The sequence below is a fragment of the Dermacentor silvarum genome, chromosome 7 (genome assembly GCF_013339745.2).
Source record: "Dermacentor silvarum isolate Dsil-2018 chromosome 7, BIME_Dsil_1.4, whole genome shotgun sequence".
Classification (NCBI taxonomy): domain Eukaryota; kingdom Metazoa; phylum Arthropoda; class Arachnida; order Ixodida; family Ixodidae; genus Dermacentor; species Dermacentor silvarum.
In genome coordinates, this window is record NC_051160.1 from 101,168,044 (window position 1) to 101,186,989 (window position 18,946).

General features: G+C 49.2%; 1 protein-coding gene across 1 annotated transcript in view; it reads left to right on the forward strand.

Moving 5' to 3' along the window:
• Positions 1–781: 781 nt before the first annotated feature.
• The window catches only part of LOC125946902 (neprilysin-1-like), a 28,620-nt gene continuing 10,455 nt past the window's right edge, over positions 782–18,946 (forward strand). Inside the window, exons 1-2 of the mRNA XM_049671082.1 lie at positions 782–1,049; positions 5,032–5,337. Of these exons, the coding sequence (XP_049527039.1) occupies positions 882–1,049; positions 5,032–5,337 (474 nt within the window). The 5' untranslated portion in view covers positions 782–881. The remainder of the gene's footprint in view (positions 1,050–5,031; positions 5,338–18,946) is intronic.

The following is an 18,946-nucleotide window of genomic DNA, read 5'->3' on the forward strand; positions in this document are numbered from 1 at the left end:
CGGAGGCTGGCGGTGGAAGAGACGGAAGTGTCGGCACTGCCCGAATTGTTTGTTATGTCCGGACATTCCCATAGCATGTGATTAAGTGTGGAAACCTCGCCACAGTATGTGCATCTGTTTGTAGTGTACATGTCTGGATACATGGCGTGCATGAGTCTGGGTTTATGTAAGAATCAGTTTGTAATTGCCTGTAGTGTACTGCTTGCGCCCTGTCTAACCTAGCATGAGGGAATGGGTATACGCGTCTCTGTAACTGGTAGTGTGTCGTGATGTCGTGGAACCTGGTCAAACGATCCTCCCATGCCCAGACGTTTGCAGTACGCCGCGGGGGCTCTTCCTCCAATGATGCTCGGTGAGTGAGGCCTCGAGCAACGCGGTGAGCCGCTTCGTTGAATACTAATGACATTAAACACACTTATTCGAAAGGATGTCGGGCTCGTTGAGTTAAGCGTGATGCGATATCTCGGCTTCGCTATATGGGTGAAGGAAACAAAGGGTATCGCTCGCTATAATAGGGCCCGAGTGTCCTTGTTGTTGAAGCTCTTTTCCTGGCAGCAAGGTGACGCAAACATCTCATTTCTCCGGATATCCTTTGTTAGTTAACCAATTTGGACAATTCCTCCGGTAAAACGCCTTTTACACGACGCTTCTACGAGTTCCGATATACAACCAAATTTTCCCGATTGGGCCTGGTTCCACCGAGGGACGTTGGCCACTCCCTCACACGATTTGGCGTGTATGGCGCGTGCAGGTCGCCCTCGGGCACGCCGTCTCACGATAACCAAGCGAAGGCTGCGGAGGAGAGGAGACGGCGTCTTTTCTTGGCGGGTTTCTGCTGCGTCGTGCTCGTAGCCGCCGTCGCCGCATCAACGGGCATCGCTATGGGGTTCCTAAACCGGCAGTCCTACTCGAAATGCGACAGCCCCGGATGCCATCTGTACAGCGACGCGTTCCGAGCCAGCATGGACCCCACCGCGGACCCGTGCAAGGACTTCGGCCGATACGTGTGCGGCCGCTACTCACACCCGAGGAAATTCTCCGTGGCCGAGGTGAAGAGAGCAGAGCAAAAACACGTTCGTCCAGATAGGCGCCAATACGTAGCAAACTGGATATCTTATACGGCCGATCCACCGCCAGGCTCTTAATCTCTAGCTTAGCAGTGCACCCCATTTTGCACCCCATTTATGCACCCCATTTTGTATTCGAGAGCTAACAGCAGCTTAAATTAGGAACGAATGCATGCCGATGAATCGTTTGCTGGTATGTACGTTAGGTGCTGTTTCGTTAACCCTTCTCCCTATGAATTAGGAGCGATTTTAAAGCTGTATTAGAATGAATACTTTTAAAATGTAGGGATGTTTGAAAAGTGAAACATTGAACCACATAAGTATATGCGGAAAATTCCACAGCTTTAAATGTCGGATCGAATATCGAATATTTTATAACTAAATATGAGAAATTTCTTGAGGATATCAATAATCCTATATAGTATTTCATATTTCTTAACAACACATAATTCAGTGCGAACATATATAGCAAGGTTCACTAAAAAACCTAAATTGACGTAACTAATTTGCCGGCAGCCTAAGGAGGAAAACTTGCCGTGGTGGCGCAGTGGCGATGTGCGGCTAAACCCGAGGGCGTTGCATCAAATCCCGGCTGCGCCGGCCGCATTTCGATGGGCGCGATATGCAATAACGGCCGTGTGCCGTGCATTTCGGTTCACGTTAAAGAATTCCAGGTGGTCAAAATTCTTCGGAAGTCCCTCCCTACAGCGTGCCTCATAACGAGATCGTTGTTTTGGCGCGTAAAACCACAGTATTTCCTAAGCAGGAAGCTTTATGGGTCTGGTAACTGCAAGATATTGTGAAAAGAGAGAGAGCTCCGCTTTACTGAGACAGGTGGCTGGCGTCGTGGTCTGCGGTCGCCTCCTGGTTAGCTCAGACGGTAGAGCGACCGTCCCTCAAACGCGTTGGTCAAGCATTTCATCTCCGAAGCAGGCCGAATTTTCCTTCAACTGCTAATGCTTTTTTTTTCTGCGAAACCCGTATTTTCTGGCTTCGTCTTAAAGCTGGGGAGGATACCAATTTTTCAATTCTAAACCCTTACTGTATCGTTCTCAGTGGACAGTCTCACTTGACAGCTTTTACTGTGAAGATACAATTGTAGTAGGTACCCCTGGCAATGTTTCTCACCTGCCTTTTTTTAGGTGTTTTAGTTTAACGCGCTCAAATGATGTGAATGTTCCGTTAAAGAAATTAACGAATCAGTCACTGTATTTCTATGTTGTTCTATTTTTTTGGTGTATTCGTGAGCGAATGTTGTTTAATGTACTAATGGATTCTCCTTATTGTCTTGTGAAACCGTTAGTAATTCGGGTTGCGATTTTCGTTGTCATTTTAGTTTTCATTACTTGTTACTGTTTTCCATCCATCTGCCCACACTTAGGTTCTTCAAACGTGATATACGAGAGATCCCACTACACAACTTCACTTCGGAAACTATTGGCGTACTTACTGCTGCGCAATGTACTACTTTCACCGCGTAAGCGCAGTAAACATCTCTTTTGCCTCCGTCTTCCTGCTGCACACGTTTAAGCCATGTGCACATAAAACCCAACTGGCCTTTTCATGCGAAGCTTTTTTGGTCAACCCACTGGGACATCGCTGACCGTGGCTGCTGCTGGGCGCTGCTCCTGCTGTTTTGCCGAATATTTTCTCGCATGCAGGACATCACTCATATACGGATACTCGAGGACAACGTCCTGGAGAAATGATGGGGACGCTACAGGGTACGAGCCTCTGCACGCAGCAGCGTTTGACACCGCTTCTGGTTTCTTGTAACAGCTGCAGGACGGGGGGATCATCATAGCGTGTGCTGTTTTCGCATTTACCTCATACGCAGAAGACGACATCAGAAAGATAAATCATATTGAAAGCTCCGTGGTCTATTTTTGTCTTATTTCGGTGTTCTAAATAATATGTTCATCTGTTCTCGTTCCTAGCTTTCAATTAACGTGGTTGAGAATGTGGACTTCTTTCTGGGGGGCTCTTGGGCGCACGTTGCCTCCGTAGCTTTCCTTACGGAAAACATTTGCCATGGTTGAACGCGGTTAAACCAAGTTTGTCGAGCGATAGCACGGTTTCGTTCGCTTTGGGAAAGGGCACAGACGCTGCTCGGCACCATCAGCAGCAGCGAGCGAATTGACCTTCATGCTGTGTCTCGCTTCAACACGAACTAAGCGTCGAAAGCAGAGCGCATACGAAGCTACCAACACTCGGCGCACTTTGCTCACATCGCATCAGCAAGTAGCTTTCAAGATATGCATGGCCACACAGTGTACGCAGCAGCCGCCGGTAGTGGCGGGCGAAGTCCCAGTTTCACCTCGGCTGAGCTTGAAGGTCAGATTTACGGAACCAGGGCGTTTTCTGGGTTTGTACCTGGAGTAGTAGAACTTTCGCTCTAATAAAACAGAGCGCAAGCAACAGCGGGGACCAAAGAAGGACGACACCACTGACAACTGACATTACTGGGAAGCGCAGTACATATATACATGCTCATGATCTTGAACCACATGTGGTTCATGATAATCGCTGTTTTGTTTTCGTAATGTTGCACCAACAAGCCCCGCTTTCCAGTACTCCGTAGCTTTCCCTTCACTGCCAAAGGAAAGTTACCCACCACTGTATTCGGCTTACATGTAGCCCCCTCTGTGCCGGTGGCCGGCAGTGTTCTCTGCGAAATTACGTAGTGCAACAACAAATCGTATCTAAATATCATCAATGCTCTAAATATAAGCCTTAAGGTGCATAATCCCTTTATTAAGGCGACGCTTTCTATTCCTTCTTTCGCGGAATTTGGGGACTGCTGACATCATGGTGAGTTCCCGGCCAGGGCCACGTAATCGCTGTGCGGTGTGTTGTTAAATAAAATGAAGCGTTGTACAACATATTGTTACGCGAAGGACGAGTCAGTTAAACGAGAAACCATTTACAGATTCTATTTACAGCAGCAGTTCCAGCGCTGACCGATTGGATTCACAGCGCGAACCCAGTTCGTCATTCCTCCTCTTTGCTGAAGTGATGGCGCCCGCGCGCCTCGTTGAAACGACCAATACAACACGCGTGTAGCTTAATCCCCCGGCGGCAGAAGCGATGTCTCGGAGCGTCTAAAAGAAACTCGCTTTGAAACCTGGCCGTCGCACCGGGGAAGTTGGCGCTAGCGCTGCCGAGGCGTGCACCACCGTTGTCGGGTTCCTGGAGGGCAAGACCACGCTGACGTTTGACCTCAACATCGCACTCCCGCTACTCGGGGTCGGCTGCTCTTCGCTGACGTTTGGCCGGAACATCGCGCTCCTGCAACTCGGGAGTCCTGGGCTCTTCGCTCCCGTTTTGCCTTGGCTTCGGAAGCCCTCACGCTAGAATCGGTACGTCGAAGACGAGCCCTTTCCTGAGCGTGTTCGCGGTGCCGCTGTTCATACGCAGCCTGCTCCACGCGCGGGCTTCCCATCCGGCCACCAAAACTGATCTGAGGCGAGGGAAGCCCAGCGGAGCGTGCGCCAATCCCTTTCCTTCGATTTCCCTCCCCGCGACACACCAAACGACCCTGATTGTTCGCGCGCGTCACGTGATCCGGTACCGGTGCAGCTTTCCCCGCACCTGCTCTTTCTTTCTTTCTTTCTTTCCTTCATTCTTTCTTTATATCTTGTCCCTGGCTCATACTCGCATATGCAATGCGGGTATGCGCCACAGGTGTGTTTTTGCATGACTACAACGCCACCGAAACTTGTGAGCCAATCCAAGCTTCTCTTCAAAAAGGGTGATTGTGGCGTAATGGTTAGAGAATCAGGATGCTGTGCTCGAAACCAGAATCAGGCACAAAATTCAACATTTTTTTGCATGCACGAGCTATTCTGAAAGACAGCAGCAGCACCCAGCAGCCACAGTCAGGAAAATCTCGGGATGGTTCTCAAAGAAAGATTCGCTGGCTTGAAAAAGGTCTTTACCCTAAGAGAGATGGCGGCTAACGCAGGCGGCTGCGCAGAGCTACCGTGACGAGGTGGTCGCGCCAGTCCGCAACGCCAGCCTGGTCGGTACCGGTCAGAACGTCCTGCAGAAGTCCTGGCGCTTCTACAAGTCCTGCGAGGACGTCCTCGAGGGTGGTGTGGACAACACGCCCTACGTGTTGGACACCCTGGACGATTATGGCATTCTGTGGCCCTGGCCATCGACACAAGAGGTGAACCTTATTCATGCCATGGTGCACCTGGCGACCAGAATGGCTTGGCCCAGCATCGTCGACTTCCTGGTAGAACCCCAAGATAATGATGTCGTTAAGGTCAGTACTCCAAGGACGCCACTAAGTTAGGGTTAAGTTGGAGCTTAATTTTGGTGTGCGCAGCTATGCTCCAGAATAACACGGTGCTCGAATGATACCCATAAGTCATCGTCTTCCTGTCAAAATGCTCTCTCTATATTAAAAAAATTGAATCAATTATGCGTTATTGCCGCTAAGTATCTCACTGGTTACGAGGGACATCGTAGTGGAGGGCTTTGGAACAAATTCACCACGTAGGTTTCCTTAAAGCTTAGGTCGGCAAGCGTGCACATGAGTCGACTCACCCAGGCTCAGTCCGATTCATGAGTCTGAGTCCTATTTTATGAATATAAATTTAATGAGTCTGAGTCATAGTGAGCCCGGCTGAATTAAAATTTATTAAGTCTGAGTCCTAGTGAACCCGGCTGAATAGAACTTGGATCAGTCTGTGTCCTAGTGATCCCGGCTGAATGTAAGTTTGATGAGTCTGAGTCGTAGTGAGCCTGACTGAATAGAAATTTAATTAGTCTGAGTCCTAGTGAGTCCGGCTAAATAGAAATTTATTTATCAGAGTCCAAGTGAGCCCGGCTGAATAGAAATTGAATGAATCTGAGTCCTAATGAGCCCCGCTGAATAGAACTTGAATTAGTCTGAGTCATAGTGAGCCCAGCTGAATTAAAATTTAATAAGTCTGAGTCTTTGTGATGTTTTTTGTGTGTCACTGATCTCGGAGGCGTGCGGGTGTTATGAGAGATGGAGAGGGAAGAGGCATGGCAACACAGCAAACAGATTTTATAATTCTCACACGAAAGCCAAAAAACCTCAAACTAAAACTCAAGTGCACACAGAACTAAAAGACAATGAATAAATAAAGGTTAACAAAAACAACCTAATGAATCACTAAATATCCTTAACTTCGCCTCCGTTAGTCCTAGGCCTTTCCTACCCCAAAGTCTGGCGTCACTGGCCTATGTTGTGGCGATGCAAGAAAGTCGTTCTTACGGAGTTCGTCCTCGTTGCTCGTCTTCTCCCGGCGGGGATCTCGTTGGGCCTTTCTTAATGTCGGTGCCTCCGTCGACCGTCGTATATTCGTTGCTGCCTTTCGGTCGGTCCTTCAACTCGCTCTTCTCGGGAGCCTGGATAACCCGGTCGCTGCTGCTGACGTGGCCGGGAGAGGTGACGGGTTAGGCCTAGCGACGTCCTCGGCCGCTGCTTCCGTCTCGCTCCTTTCCCGAGTGCCGACGTGGCGTTCCGGGGATCATCGAGCGTGCCGGTCTGCCGTAGAAGGGGGAGCCTCTCTGGGGTGCCTGGTCCTGCCGTGAGAAGCTGCAGCTCGTCCAGGAGCCTCGCCCGAACTTGCCGAGGTCGACGGCCACACCGTGGACGGCCAACGTCACGGACTCGGCCAGACCCCCAAGTCTCCCGTCGCCAGTGCGGTGCTGGCGATGCGACCTTCCTGGCCCGGAACCACGTCGATAATACCAGCTCAGCCTCGCTTCTGCCTCGATTATGGCTCGGTTCACGCGCCTCACGCGCCTCGCGCCGTTCCGAACGCTCCGATCACATCGTCCTCGTCTTCTTTTATTTCGCCTCCGGCGTCTTACTCATGACATGCCTCGATTATGGCTCGGTTCACGCGCCTCACGCGCCTCGCGCCGTTCCGAACGCTCCGATCACATCGTCCTCGTCTTCTTTTATTTCGCCTCCGGCGTCTTACTCATGACATGGCTCCCCTCTTCAAGAGTTTTTTTCCAAAAAACTGCTTCCTCTTGAACTTCTTTTTGGCGGTGAACTTGACTTTTGTTGTGGCTTGAGTGCTCTTCTGTGCGTCGTCTTCGCTTGCCACTCATCATCACACTTCACTGCACTGTCTCGCACGTTTCACCATTTGTTTCTGTTCACACAACACTGCACTCAATTGCTTGTAATGTTCATTGTCCCAAGCACTCTATATGAATAAACTTGCTATATACACACATTTGTAAGAGCTGACAATTCCACTGTCCGAAGGCATTCCTAAATAATATTCCTTTAGTACCCTACCGGTTATACCTGTTCATTTTTTCCGCCTTTTCCTAAGCTCCCACGCTTCTCTACGTACGGCCTGCTTCTTCCTCTTTCCTCCTCTAGCACATTTCTTGGGCGGTTTGGAGTGGCTCTGCCTTAACTGTGGCTTCTTCATCAACTTTCTCATTGACGCACATATCTCAAGCGCACGCGTTTTCTTACGCTGCTTTCCTCGTTTTTCCCCTTAGCCATCGTCTTTTGGCATACGTCACATGCTTTTACATATCGTTTCACGTCACTCTGCACTCCCAGCCAAAAGAACTCTTCTGTTATTTTTGTAACGTGTCTTTGATTCCCTGGTGACCTGTCGTTACACTATCATGCGCTAACTTCAATACTTTATTCCTCAGTTTCTTCGGGACCATCAACTGTAATACTTCCCTACCTGAACTAAATATACATTTCCGGTACAATAAATTATTCTTCTTTATAAACTCCGCTACTGTCCGACTCCTTTTCCTTTGCACCCGTTCTCCTATCTTCTGTTCACACTTTCTTATCGACTCATCCTTGTTCTGCAATTCTCGAAACTCTGCTACCGTTATATCTAACCCCTTCACGGCCGTAACCTGCAATGCTGGCAGAGGTTTGATGCCCTTGCTACTTGCTCGTGTTTGCACTGTGGCTGCTACGTCCGTGTCTTGTATCACTCCCTTTTGCGCTTCTGAGCATTCCTTCTCTACCACGTCTTTCTCAGTCGTCTTCCAACTTGGGTCGGGGTCATCTGCTTTCCTCGCTCCCGGTACATTTCCCACAATCAAATCATAGAGGGGATCGTCTACACATCTAGCTGTGACTAGTCCTGTATAGAAGGGTGTCGATATTTGGATCTGTGCCTCTGGCAGATACTTGACTGACCTGTCTACCAAGATCACTGGTTTAAAGTATCCGGTCATGCTTTCATGCGGCACTAAACTTTTCCTCACTATAATGGTATTTGCTCCTGTGTCTCTCAACACTGTAACTTGGTGCCCTTCTACCTCGCCTTCCACTACAGGCATGTTCTGCTCTCTCTGTCCCTCCTCTATTGACTTCACAATACATGCAGTCTTATCCGTGAATCTGGTCCTGCATTCGTCTGCTCTGTGACCTTTCTTTTGGCACAACTGGCAAACTACCGGTGCTTCGTGACGATTACCTCTCACCCGACAGTTCATCGCTACATGACCCAGCCGATTACATAGGAAACACCTCTGCAGTCCCCTTGGTCTGTTCATTTGTCCTTGATTCTTCACCTCTTCTACCGCTGCTGCGTGCGTATCTTTATCACTCTTTCCCAAATTCTTCAACCCTTGTGCTTCTACAAACTGTTCGGCTTGTTCGGCCATCTGCTTTACTGTTTGTAACTTTCTTTCTTTGAGAAATATTGCCAGACTGTTACTGCACCTGGCCAGAAATTGTTCACCTACGACTTTGTCACGAACTGCTTCATACGTTTTGTCAGTCTCTGAAAGCTCTATCCACCTTTCAAAGTAGTTAGTTAGTCGGCACGCAAACTGTTTGCCTGTCTCCGAGTCTTCTGGCTTGCATGAGCGAAACTTCTCTCGAAACCCTTCTGCCGTCAACCTGAATCTCTGTAATAAAGTATTTTTCACCTTGTCGTAGTCTAGTGATTCTTCAGCTGACATACGCCCATATACACTCAACGCTTCACCCACCAAACATAGGCTTAAGGCGTTAGCCCACTCGCTCTTCTCCCAGCCTTGCCCGATGGCTATTCTCTCGAACCGATGCAAATACGCATCCAAGTCGTCTCTTCGCTCGTCGAAAGGAGCCATTAATTTTCTAGGGCAAATTCTCTTTGGTCTGGAAGCAGCTGAGTCGGATGACGCCGATCCGGGTGAACTTGTGCCTTCGCGAGAACCCGCGCCCATCTCCGCTAGTCTTATCTTTAGTTCTAGAATTTCCTTTTCGCTTTTCTGCTGTTCGCGTACTTGTTCATGTTCCTCGCGTGCTCGTTCGTGTTTCTGGCGCTCTCGTTCGTGCTCCTTCTCTTTCTCTTGACGAGTGTACTCGAAAAATTCCATCGCCTCATCCTTAGACATATTCAAATCCTTTGCTATTGCCGCCAAACGCTCCCACTCCATCTTTGCTACTGCCGAGTATCGGTGACTGGGCTAAGATAGAATCCGGGAACGGATCCTGGCAGGCTCGCCAATTGTGATGTTTTTTGTGTGTCACTGATCTCGGAGGCGTGCGGGTGTTATGAGATGGAGAGGGAAGAGCATGGCCACAGCAAACAGATTTTATAATTCTCACACGAAAGCCAAAAACCTCAAACTAAAACTCAAGTGCACACAGAACTAAAAGACAATGAATAAATAAAGGTTAACAAAAACAACCTAATGAATCACTAAATATCCTTAACTTCGCCTCCGTTAGTCCTAGGCCTTTCCTACCCCAAAGTCTGGCGTCACTGGCCTTGTTGGGCGATGAAGAAAGTCGTTCTTACGGAGTTCGTCCTCGTTGCTCGTCTTCTCCCGGCGGGGATCTCGTGGGCCTTTCTTAATGTCGGTGCCTCCGTCGACCGTCGTATATTCGTTGCTGCCTTTCGGTCGGTCCTTCAACTCGCTCTTCTCGGGAGCCTGGATAACCCGGTCGCTGCTGCTGACGTGGCCGGGAGAGGTGACGGGTTAGGCCTAGCGACGTCCTCGGCCGCTGCTTCCGTCTCGCTCCTTTCCCGAGTGCCGACGTGGCGTTCCGGGGATCATCGAGCGTGCCGGTCTGCCGTAGAAGGGGGAGCCTCTCTGGGGTGCCTGGTCCTGCCGTGAGAAGCTGCAGCTCGTCCAGGAGCCTCGCCCGAACTTGCCGAGGTCGACGGCCACACCGTGGACGGCCAACGTCACGGACTCGGCCAGACCCCCAAGTCTCCCGTCGCCAGTGCGGTGCTGGCGATGCGACCTTCCTGGCCCGGAACCACGTCGATAATACCAGCTCAGCCTCGCTTCTGCCTCGATTATGGCTCGGTTCACGCGCCTCACGCGCCTCGCGCCGTTCCGAACGCTCCGATCACATCGTCCTCGTCTTCTTTTATTTCGCCTCCGGCGTCTTACTCATGACATGCCTCGATTATGGCTCGGTTCACGCGCCTCACGCGCCTCGCGCCGTTCCGAACGCTCCGATCACATCGTCCTCGTCTTCTTTTATTTCGCCTCCGGCGTCTTACTCATGACATGGCTCCCCTCTTCAAGAGTTTTTTTCCAAAAAACTGCTTCCTCTTGAACTTCTTTTTGGCGGTGAACTTGACTTTTGTTGTGGCTTGAGTGCTCTTCTGTGCGTCGTCTTCGCTTGCCACTCATCATCACACTTCACTGCACTGTCGCGCACGTTTCACCATTTGTTTCTGTTCACACAACACTGCACTCAATTGCTTGTAATGTTCATTGTCCCAAGCACTCTATATGAATAAACTTGCTATATACACACATTTGTAAGAGCTGACAATTCCACTGTCCGAAGGCATTCCTAAATAATATTCCTTTAGTACCCTACCGGTTATACCTGTTCATTTTTTCCGCCTTTTCCTAAGCTCCCACGCTTCTCTACGTACGGCCTGCTTCTTCCTCTTTCCTCCTCTAGCACATTTCTTGGGCGGTTTGGAGTGGCTCTGCCTTAACTGTGGCTTCTTCATCAACTTTCTCATTGACGCACATATCTCAAGCGCACGCGTTTTCTTACGCTGTTTTCCTCGTTTTTCCCCTTAGCCATCGTCTTTTGGCATACGTCACATGCTTTTACATATCGTTTCACGTCACTCTGCACTCCCAGCCAAAAGAACTCTTCTGTTATTTTTTGTAACGTGTCTTTGATTCCCTGGTGACCTGTCGTTACACTATCATGCGCTAACTTCAATACTTTATTCCTCAGTTTCTTCGGGACCATCAACTGTAATACTTCCCTACCTGAACTAAATATACATTTCCGGTACAATAAATTATTCTTCTTTATAAACTCCGCTACTGTCCGACTCCTTTTCCTTTGCACCCGTTCTCCTATCTTCTGTTCACACTTTCTTATCGACTCATCCTTGTTCTGCAATTCTCGAAACTCTGCTACCGTTATATCTAACCCCTTCACGGCCGTAACCTGCAATGCTGGCAGAGGTTTGATGCCCTTGCTACTTGCTCGTGTTTGCACTGTGGCTGCTACGTCCGTGTCTTGTATCACTCCCTTTTGCGCTTCTGAGCATTCCTTCTCTACCACGTCTTTCTCAGTCGTCTTCCAACTTGGGTCGGGGTCATCTGCTTTCCTCGCTCCCGGTACATTTCCCACAATCAAATCATAGAGGGGATCGTCTACACATCTAGCTGTGACTAGTCCTGTATAGAAGGGTGTCGATATTTGGATCTGTGCCTCTGGCAGATACTTGACTGACCTGTCTACCAAGATCACTGGTTTAAAGTATCCGGTCATGCTTTCATGCGGCACTAAACTTTTCCTCACTATAATGGTATTTGCTCCTGTGTCTCTCAACACTGTAACTTGGTGCCCTTCTACCTCGCCTTCCACTACAGGCATGTTCTGCTCTCTCTGTCCCTCCTCTATTGACTTCACAATACATGCAGTCTTATCCGTGAATCTGGTCCTGCATTCGTCTGCTCTGTGACCTTTCTTTTGGCACAACTGGCAAACTACCGGTGCTTCGTGACGATTACCTCTCACCCGACAGTTCATCGCTACATGACCCAGCCGATTACATAGGAAACACCTCTGCAGTCCCCTTGGTCTGTTCATTTGTCCTTGATTCTTCACCTCTTCTACCGCTGCTGCGTGCGTATCTTTATCACTCTTTCCCAAATTCTTCAACCCTTGTGCTTCTACAAACTGTTCGGCTTGTTCGGCCATCTGCTTTACTGTTTGTAACTTTCTTTCTTTGAGAAATATTGCCAGACTGTTACTGCACCTGGCCAGAAATTGTTCACCTACGACTTTGTCACGAACTGCTTCATACGTTTTGTCAGTCTCTGAAAGCTCTATCCACCTTTCAAAGTAGTTAGTTAGTCGGCACGCAAACTGTTTGCCTGTCTCCGAGTCTTCTGGCTTGCATGAGCGAAACTTCTCTCGAAACCCTTCTGCCGTCAACCTGAATCTCTGTAATAAAGTATTTTTCACCTTGTCGTAGTCTAGTGATTCTTCAGCTGACATACGCCCATATACACTCAACGCTTCACCCACCAAACATAGGCTTAAGGCGTTAGCCCACTCGCTCTTCTCCCAGCCTTGCCCGATGGCTATTCTCTCGAACCGATGCAAATACGCATCCAAGTCGTCTCTTCGCTCGTCGAAAGGAGCCATTAATTTTCTAGGGCAAATTCTCTTTGGTCTGGAAGCAGCTGAGTCGGATGACGCCGATCCGGGTGAACTTGTGCCTTCGCGAGAACCCGCGCCCATCTCCGCTAGTCTTATCTTTAGTTCTAGAATTTCCTTTTCGCTTTTCTGCTGTTCGCGTACTTGTTCATGTTCCTCGCGTGCTCGTTCGTGTTTCTGGCGCTCTCGTTCGTGCTCCTTCTCTTTCTCTTGACGAGTGTACTCGAAAAATTCCATCGCCTCATCCTTAGACATATTCAAATCCTTTGCTATTGCCGCCAAACGCTCCCACTCCATCTTTGCTACTGCCGAGTATCGGTGACTGGGCTAAGATAGAATCCGGGAACGGATCCTGGCAGGCTCGCCAATTGTGATGTTTTTTGTGTGTCACTGATCTCGGAGGCGTGCGGGTGTTATGAGAGATGGAGAGGGAAGAGGCATGGCAACACAGCAAACAGATTTTATAATTCTCACACGAAAGCCAAAAAACCTCAAACTAAAACTCAAGTGCACACAGAACTAAAAGACAATGAATAAATAAAGGTTAACAAAAACAACCTAATGAATCACTAAATATCCTTAACTTCGCCTCCGTTAGTCCTAGGCCTTTCCTACCCCAAAGTCTGGCGTCACTGGCCTACTGTTGTGGCGATGCAAGAAAGTCGTTCTTACGGAGTTCGTCCTCGTTGCTCGTCTTCTCCCGGCGGGGATCTCGTTGGGCCTTTCTTAATGTCGGTGCCTCCGTCGACCGTCGTATATTCGTTGCTGCCTTTCGGTCGGTCCTTCAACTCGCTCTTCTCGGGAGCCTGGATAACCCGGTCGCTGCTGCTGACGTGGCCGGGAGAGGTGACGGGTTAGGCCTAGCGACGTCCTCGGCCGCTGCTTCCGTCTCGCTCCTTTCCCGAGTGCCGACGTGGCGTTCCGGGGATCATCGAGCGTGCCGGTCTGCCGTAGAAGGGGGAGCCTCTCTGGGGTGCCTGGTCCTGCCGTGAGAAGCTGCAGCTCGTCCAGGAGCCTCGCCCGAACTTGCCGAGGTCGACGGCCACACCGTGGACGGCCAACGTCACGGACTCGGCCAGACCCCCAAGTCTCCCGTCGCCAGTGCGGTGCTGGCGATGCGACCTTCCTGGCCCGGAACCACGTCGATAATACCAGCTCAGCCTCGCTTCTGCCTCGATTATGGCTCGGTTCACGCGCCTCACGCGCCTCGCGCCGTTCCGAACGCTCCGATCACATCGTCCTCGTCTTCTTTTATTTCGCCTCCGGCGTCTTACTCATGACATGCCTCGATTATGGCTCGGTTCACGCGCCTCACGCGCCTCGCGCCGTTCCGAACGCTCCGATCACATCGTCCTCGTCTTCTTTTATTTCGCCTCCGGCGTCTTACTCATGACATGGCTCCCCTCTTCAAGAGTTTTTTTCCAAAAAACTGCTTCCTCTTGAACTTCTTTTTGGCGGTGAACTTGACTTTTGTTGTGGCTTGAGTGCTCTTCTGTGCGTCGTCTTCGCTTGCCACTCATCATCACACTTCACTGCACTGTCGCGCACGTTTCACCATTTGTTTCTGTTCACACAACACTGCACTCAATTGCTTGTAATGTTCATTGTCCCAAGCACTCTATATGAATAAACTTGCTATATACACACATTTGTAAGAGCTGACAATTCCACTGTCCGAAGGCATTCCTAAATAATATTCCTTTAGTACCCTACCGGTTATACCTGTTCATTTTTTCCGCCTTTTCCTAAGCTCCCACGCTTCTCTACGTACGGCCTGCTTCTTCCTCTTTCCTCCTCTAGCACATTTCTTGGGCGGTTTGGAGTGGCTCTGCCTTAACTGTGGCTTCTTCATCAACTTTCTCATTGACGCACATATCTCAAGCGCACGCGTTTTCTTACGCTGTTTTCCTCGTTTTTCCCCTTAGCCATCGTCTTTTGGCATACGTCACATGCTTTTACATATCGTTTCACGTCACTCTGCACTCCCAGCCAAAAGAACTCTTCTGTTATTTTTTGTAACGTGTCTTTGATTCCCTGGTGACCTGTCGTTACACTATCATGCGCTAACTTCAATACTTTATTCCTCAGTTTCTTCGGGACCATCAACTGTAATACTTCCCTACCTGAACTAAATATACATTTCCGGTACAATAAATTATTCTTCTTTATAAACTCCGCTACTGTCCGACTCCTTTTCCTTTGCACCCGTTCTCCTATCTTCTGTTCACACTTTCTTATCGACTCATCCTTGTTCTGCAATTCTCGAAACTCTGCTACCGTTATATCTAACCCCTTCACGGCCGTAACCTGCAATGCTGGCAGAGGTTTGATGCCCTTGCTACTTGCTCGTGTTTGCACTGTGGCTGCTACGTCCGTGTCTTGTATCACTCCCTTTTGCGCTTCTGAGCATTCCTTCTCTACCACGTCTTTCTCAGTCGTCTTCCAACTTGGGTCGGGGTCATCTGCTTTCCTCGCTCCCGGTACATTTCCCACAATCAAATCATAGAGGGGATCGTCTACACATCTAGCTGTGACTAGTCCTGTATAGAAGGGTGTCGATATTTGGATCTGTGCCTCTGGCAGATACTTGACTGACCTGTCTACCAAGATCACTGGTTTAAAGTATCCGGTCATGCTTTCATGCGGCACTAAACTTTTCCTCACTATAATGGTATTTGCTCCTGTGTCTCTCAACACTGTAACTTGGTGCCCTTCTACCTCGCCTTCCACTACAGGCATGTTCTGCTCTCTCTGTCCCTCCTCTATTGACTTCACAATACATGCAGTCTTATCCGTGAATCTGGTCCTGCATTCGTCTGCTCTGTGACCTTTCTTTTGGCACAACTGGCAAACTACCGGTGCTTCGTGACGATTACCTCTCACCCGACAGTTCATCGCTACATGACCCAGCCGATTACATAGGAAACACCTCTGCAGTCCCCTTGGTCTGTTCATTTGTCCTTGATTCTTCACCTCTTCTACCGCTGCTGCGTGCGTATCTTTATCACTCTTTCCCAAATTCTTCAACCCTTGTGCTTCTACAAACTGTTCGGCTTGTTCGGCCATCTGCTTTACTGTTTGTAACTTTCTTTCTTTGAGAAATATTGCCAGACTGTTACTGCACCTGGCCAGAAATTGTTCACCTACGACTTTGTCACGAACTGCTTCATACGTTTTGTCAGTCTCTGAAAGCTCTATCCACCTTTCAAAGTAGTTAGTTAGTCGGCACGCAAACTGTTTGCCTGTCTCCGAGTCTTCTGGCTTGCATGAGCGAAACTTCTCTCGAAACCCTTCTGCCGTCAACCTGAATCTCTGTAATAAAGTATTTTTCACCTTGTCGTAGTCTAGTGATTCTTCAGCTGACATACGCCCATATACACTCAACGCTTCACCCACCAAACATAGGCTTAAGGCGTTAGCCCACTCGCTCTTCTCCCAGCCTTGCCCGATGGCTATTCTCTCGAACCGATGCAAATACGCATCCAAGTCGTCTCTTCGCTCGTCGAAAGGAGCCATTAATTTTCTAGGGCAAATTCTCTTTGGTCTGGAAGCAGCTGAGTCGGATGACGCCGATCCGGGTGAACTTGTGCCTTCGCGAGAACCCGCGCCCATCTCCGCTAGTCTTATCTTTAGTTCTAGAATTTCCTTTTCGCTTTTCTGCTGTTCGCGTACTTGTTCATGTTCCTCGCGTGCTCGTTCGTGTTTCTGGCGCTCTCGTTCGTGCTCCTTCTCTTTCTCTTGACGAGTGTACTCGAAAAATTCCATCGCCTCATCCTTAGACATATTCAAATCCTTTGCTATTGCCGCCAAACGCTCCCACTCCATCTTTGCTACTGCCGAGTATCGGTGACTGGGCTAAGATAGAATCCGGGAACGGATCCTGGCAGGCTCGCCAATTGTGATGTTTTTTGTGTGTCACTGATCTCGGAGGCGTGCGGGTGTTATGAGAGATGGAGAGGGAAGAGGCATGGCAACACAGCAAACAGATTTTATAATTCTCACACGAAAGCCAAAAAACCTCAAACTAAAACTCAAGTGCACACAGAACTAAAAGACAATGAATAAATAAAGGTTAACAAAAACAACCTAATGAATCACTAAATATCCTTAACTTCGCCTCCGTTAGTCCTAGGCCTTTCCTACCCCAAAGTCTGGCGTCACTGGCCTACTGTTGTGGCGATGCAAGAAAGTCGTTCTTACGGAGTTCGTCCTCGTTGCTCGTCTTCTCCCGGCGGGGATCTCGTTGGGCCTTTCTTAATGTCGGTGCCTCCGTCGACCGTCGTATATTCGTTGCTGCCTTTCGGTCGGTCCTTCAACTCGCTCTTCTCGGGAGCCTGGATAACCCGGTCGCTGCTGCTGACGTGGCCGGGAGAGGTGACGGGTTAGGCCTAGCGACGTCCTCGGCCGCTGCTTCCGTCTCGCTCCTTTCCCGAGTGCCGACGTGGCGTTCCGGGGATCATCGAGCGTGCCGGTCTGCCGTAGAAGGGGGAGCCTCTCTGGGGTGCCTGGTCCTGCCGTGAGAAGCTGCAGCTCGTCCAGGAGCCTCGCCCGAACTTGCCGAGGTCGACGGCCACACCGTGGACGGCCAACGTCACGGACTCGGCCAGACCCCCAAGTCTCCCGTCGCCAGTGCGGTGCTGGCGATGCGACCTTCCTTGCCCGGAACCACGTCGATAATACCAGCTCAGCCTCGCTTCTGCCTCGATTATGGCTCGGTTCACGCGCCTCACGCGCCTCGCGCCGTTCCGAACGCTCCGATCACATCGTCCTCGTCTTCTTTTATTTCGCCTCCGGCGTCTTACTCATGACATGCCTCGATTATGGCTCGGTTCACGCGCCTCACGCGCCTCGCGCCGTTCCGAACGCTCCGATCACATCGTCCTCGTCTTCTTTTATTTCGCCTCCGGCGTCTTACTCATGACAGTCTTAGTGAGCCCGGCTGAATAGAACTTGAATTATTCTGAGTCATAGTGAGCGCGGCTAAATTAAAATTATTAAGTCTGAGTCCTAGTGAGCCTGGCTGAATATAAAATTAATTAGTTACTTTTAGTGAGCCCGGCTGAATAGAAATTTAATTAGTCTGAGTTCTAGTGAGCCCGGCTGAATAGATATTTTATTAGGCTGAGTCCAAGAGAGCCCGGCTGAATAGAAATTGAATGAATCTGTGTCCTAGTGAGCCCGGCTAAAGAGAAATTGAATGAGTCTGAGCCCTAGTGAGCCCGGCTGAATAGAAATTGAATGAGTCTGACTCATAGGGAGCCCGGCTGAATAGACATTTACATACTCCGAGTCCTAGTGTGCTCAGCTGAATATAAATTGAATGAGTCTAAGTCCTAGTCAGCCCGTCTGAATAGAAAATTAATGACTCTGAGTCCTAGTGTGCTCCGCTGAATATGAATTGAATGAGTCTGAGTCCTAGTGAGCCCGGTTGAATAGAACTTGAATTAGTCTGAGTCACAGTGAGCCGGCTGAAGAGAAATTGAATGAGTGACTCCTAGTGAGCTCGGCTGAATAGAACTTGAATTAGTTTGAGTCCTAGTGAGCCCGGCTGAATATAAATTTAATTAGTGTGAGACCTAGTGAGTCCGGCTGAATAGAAATTTAATGAGTCTGAGTCTTAGTGAGCCCGGCAGAATAGAAATTTAATAACTCGGAGTCCTAGTCAGCCCGGCTGAATAGAAATTTATTTAGTCTGAGTCGTAGTGAGCCCGGCTGAATAGAAATTTAATCAGTCGGAGTCCTAATGAGCCTGGCTGAATAGAAATTTAATTGGTCGGAGTCCAAGGAACCTTGCTGAATAGACATTTAACTAGTCTGAGTCATAGTGAGCCCGGCTGAATAGAAATTGCATAAATCTGAGTCCTAGTGAGCCCGGCTGAAAACAAATTGAATGAGCCTGACTCCTAGTGAGCCCGGCTGAATAGAACTTGAATTAGACCGAGTCATAGTGAGCCCGGCTGAATTAAAATTTAATAAGTCTGATTCCTAGTGAGCCTGGCTGAATAGAAATTGAATGAGTGTGACTCCTAGTGAGCCCAGCTGAATAGACATTTAATGACTCCGAGTCCTAGTTTGCTCGGCTGAATATTAATTGAATGAGTGATTCCTTGTGTGCCCGGCTGAATAGAAATTTAATTTGTCTGACTCCTAGTGAGCCCAGCTGAATCGAAATTTAATTATTCTGAGCCTAGTAAGCCCGGCTGAATAGAAATTTAACGACTTCGAGTCCTAGTGTGCTGAGCTGAATATAAATTGA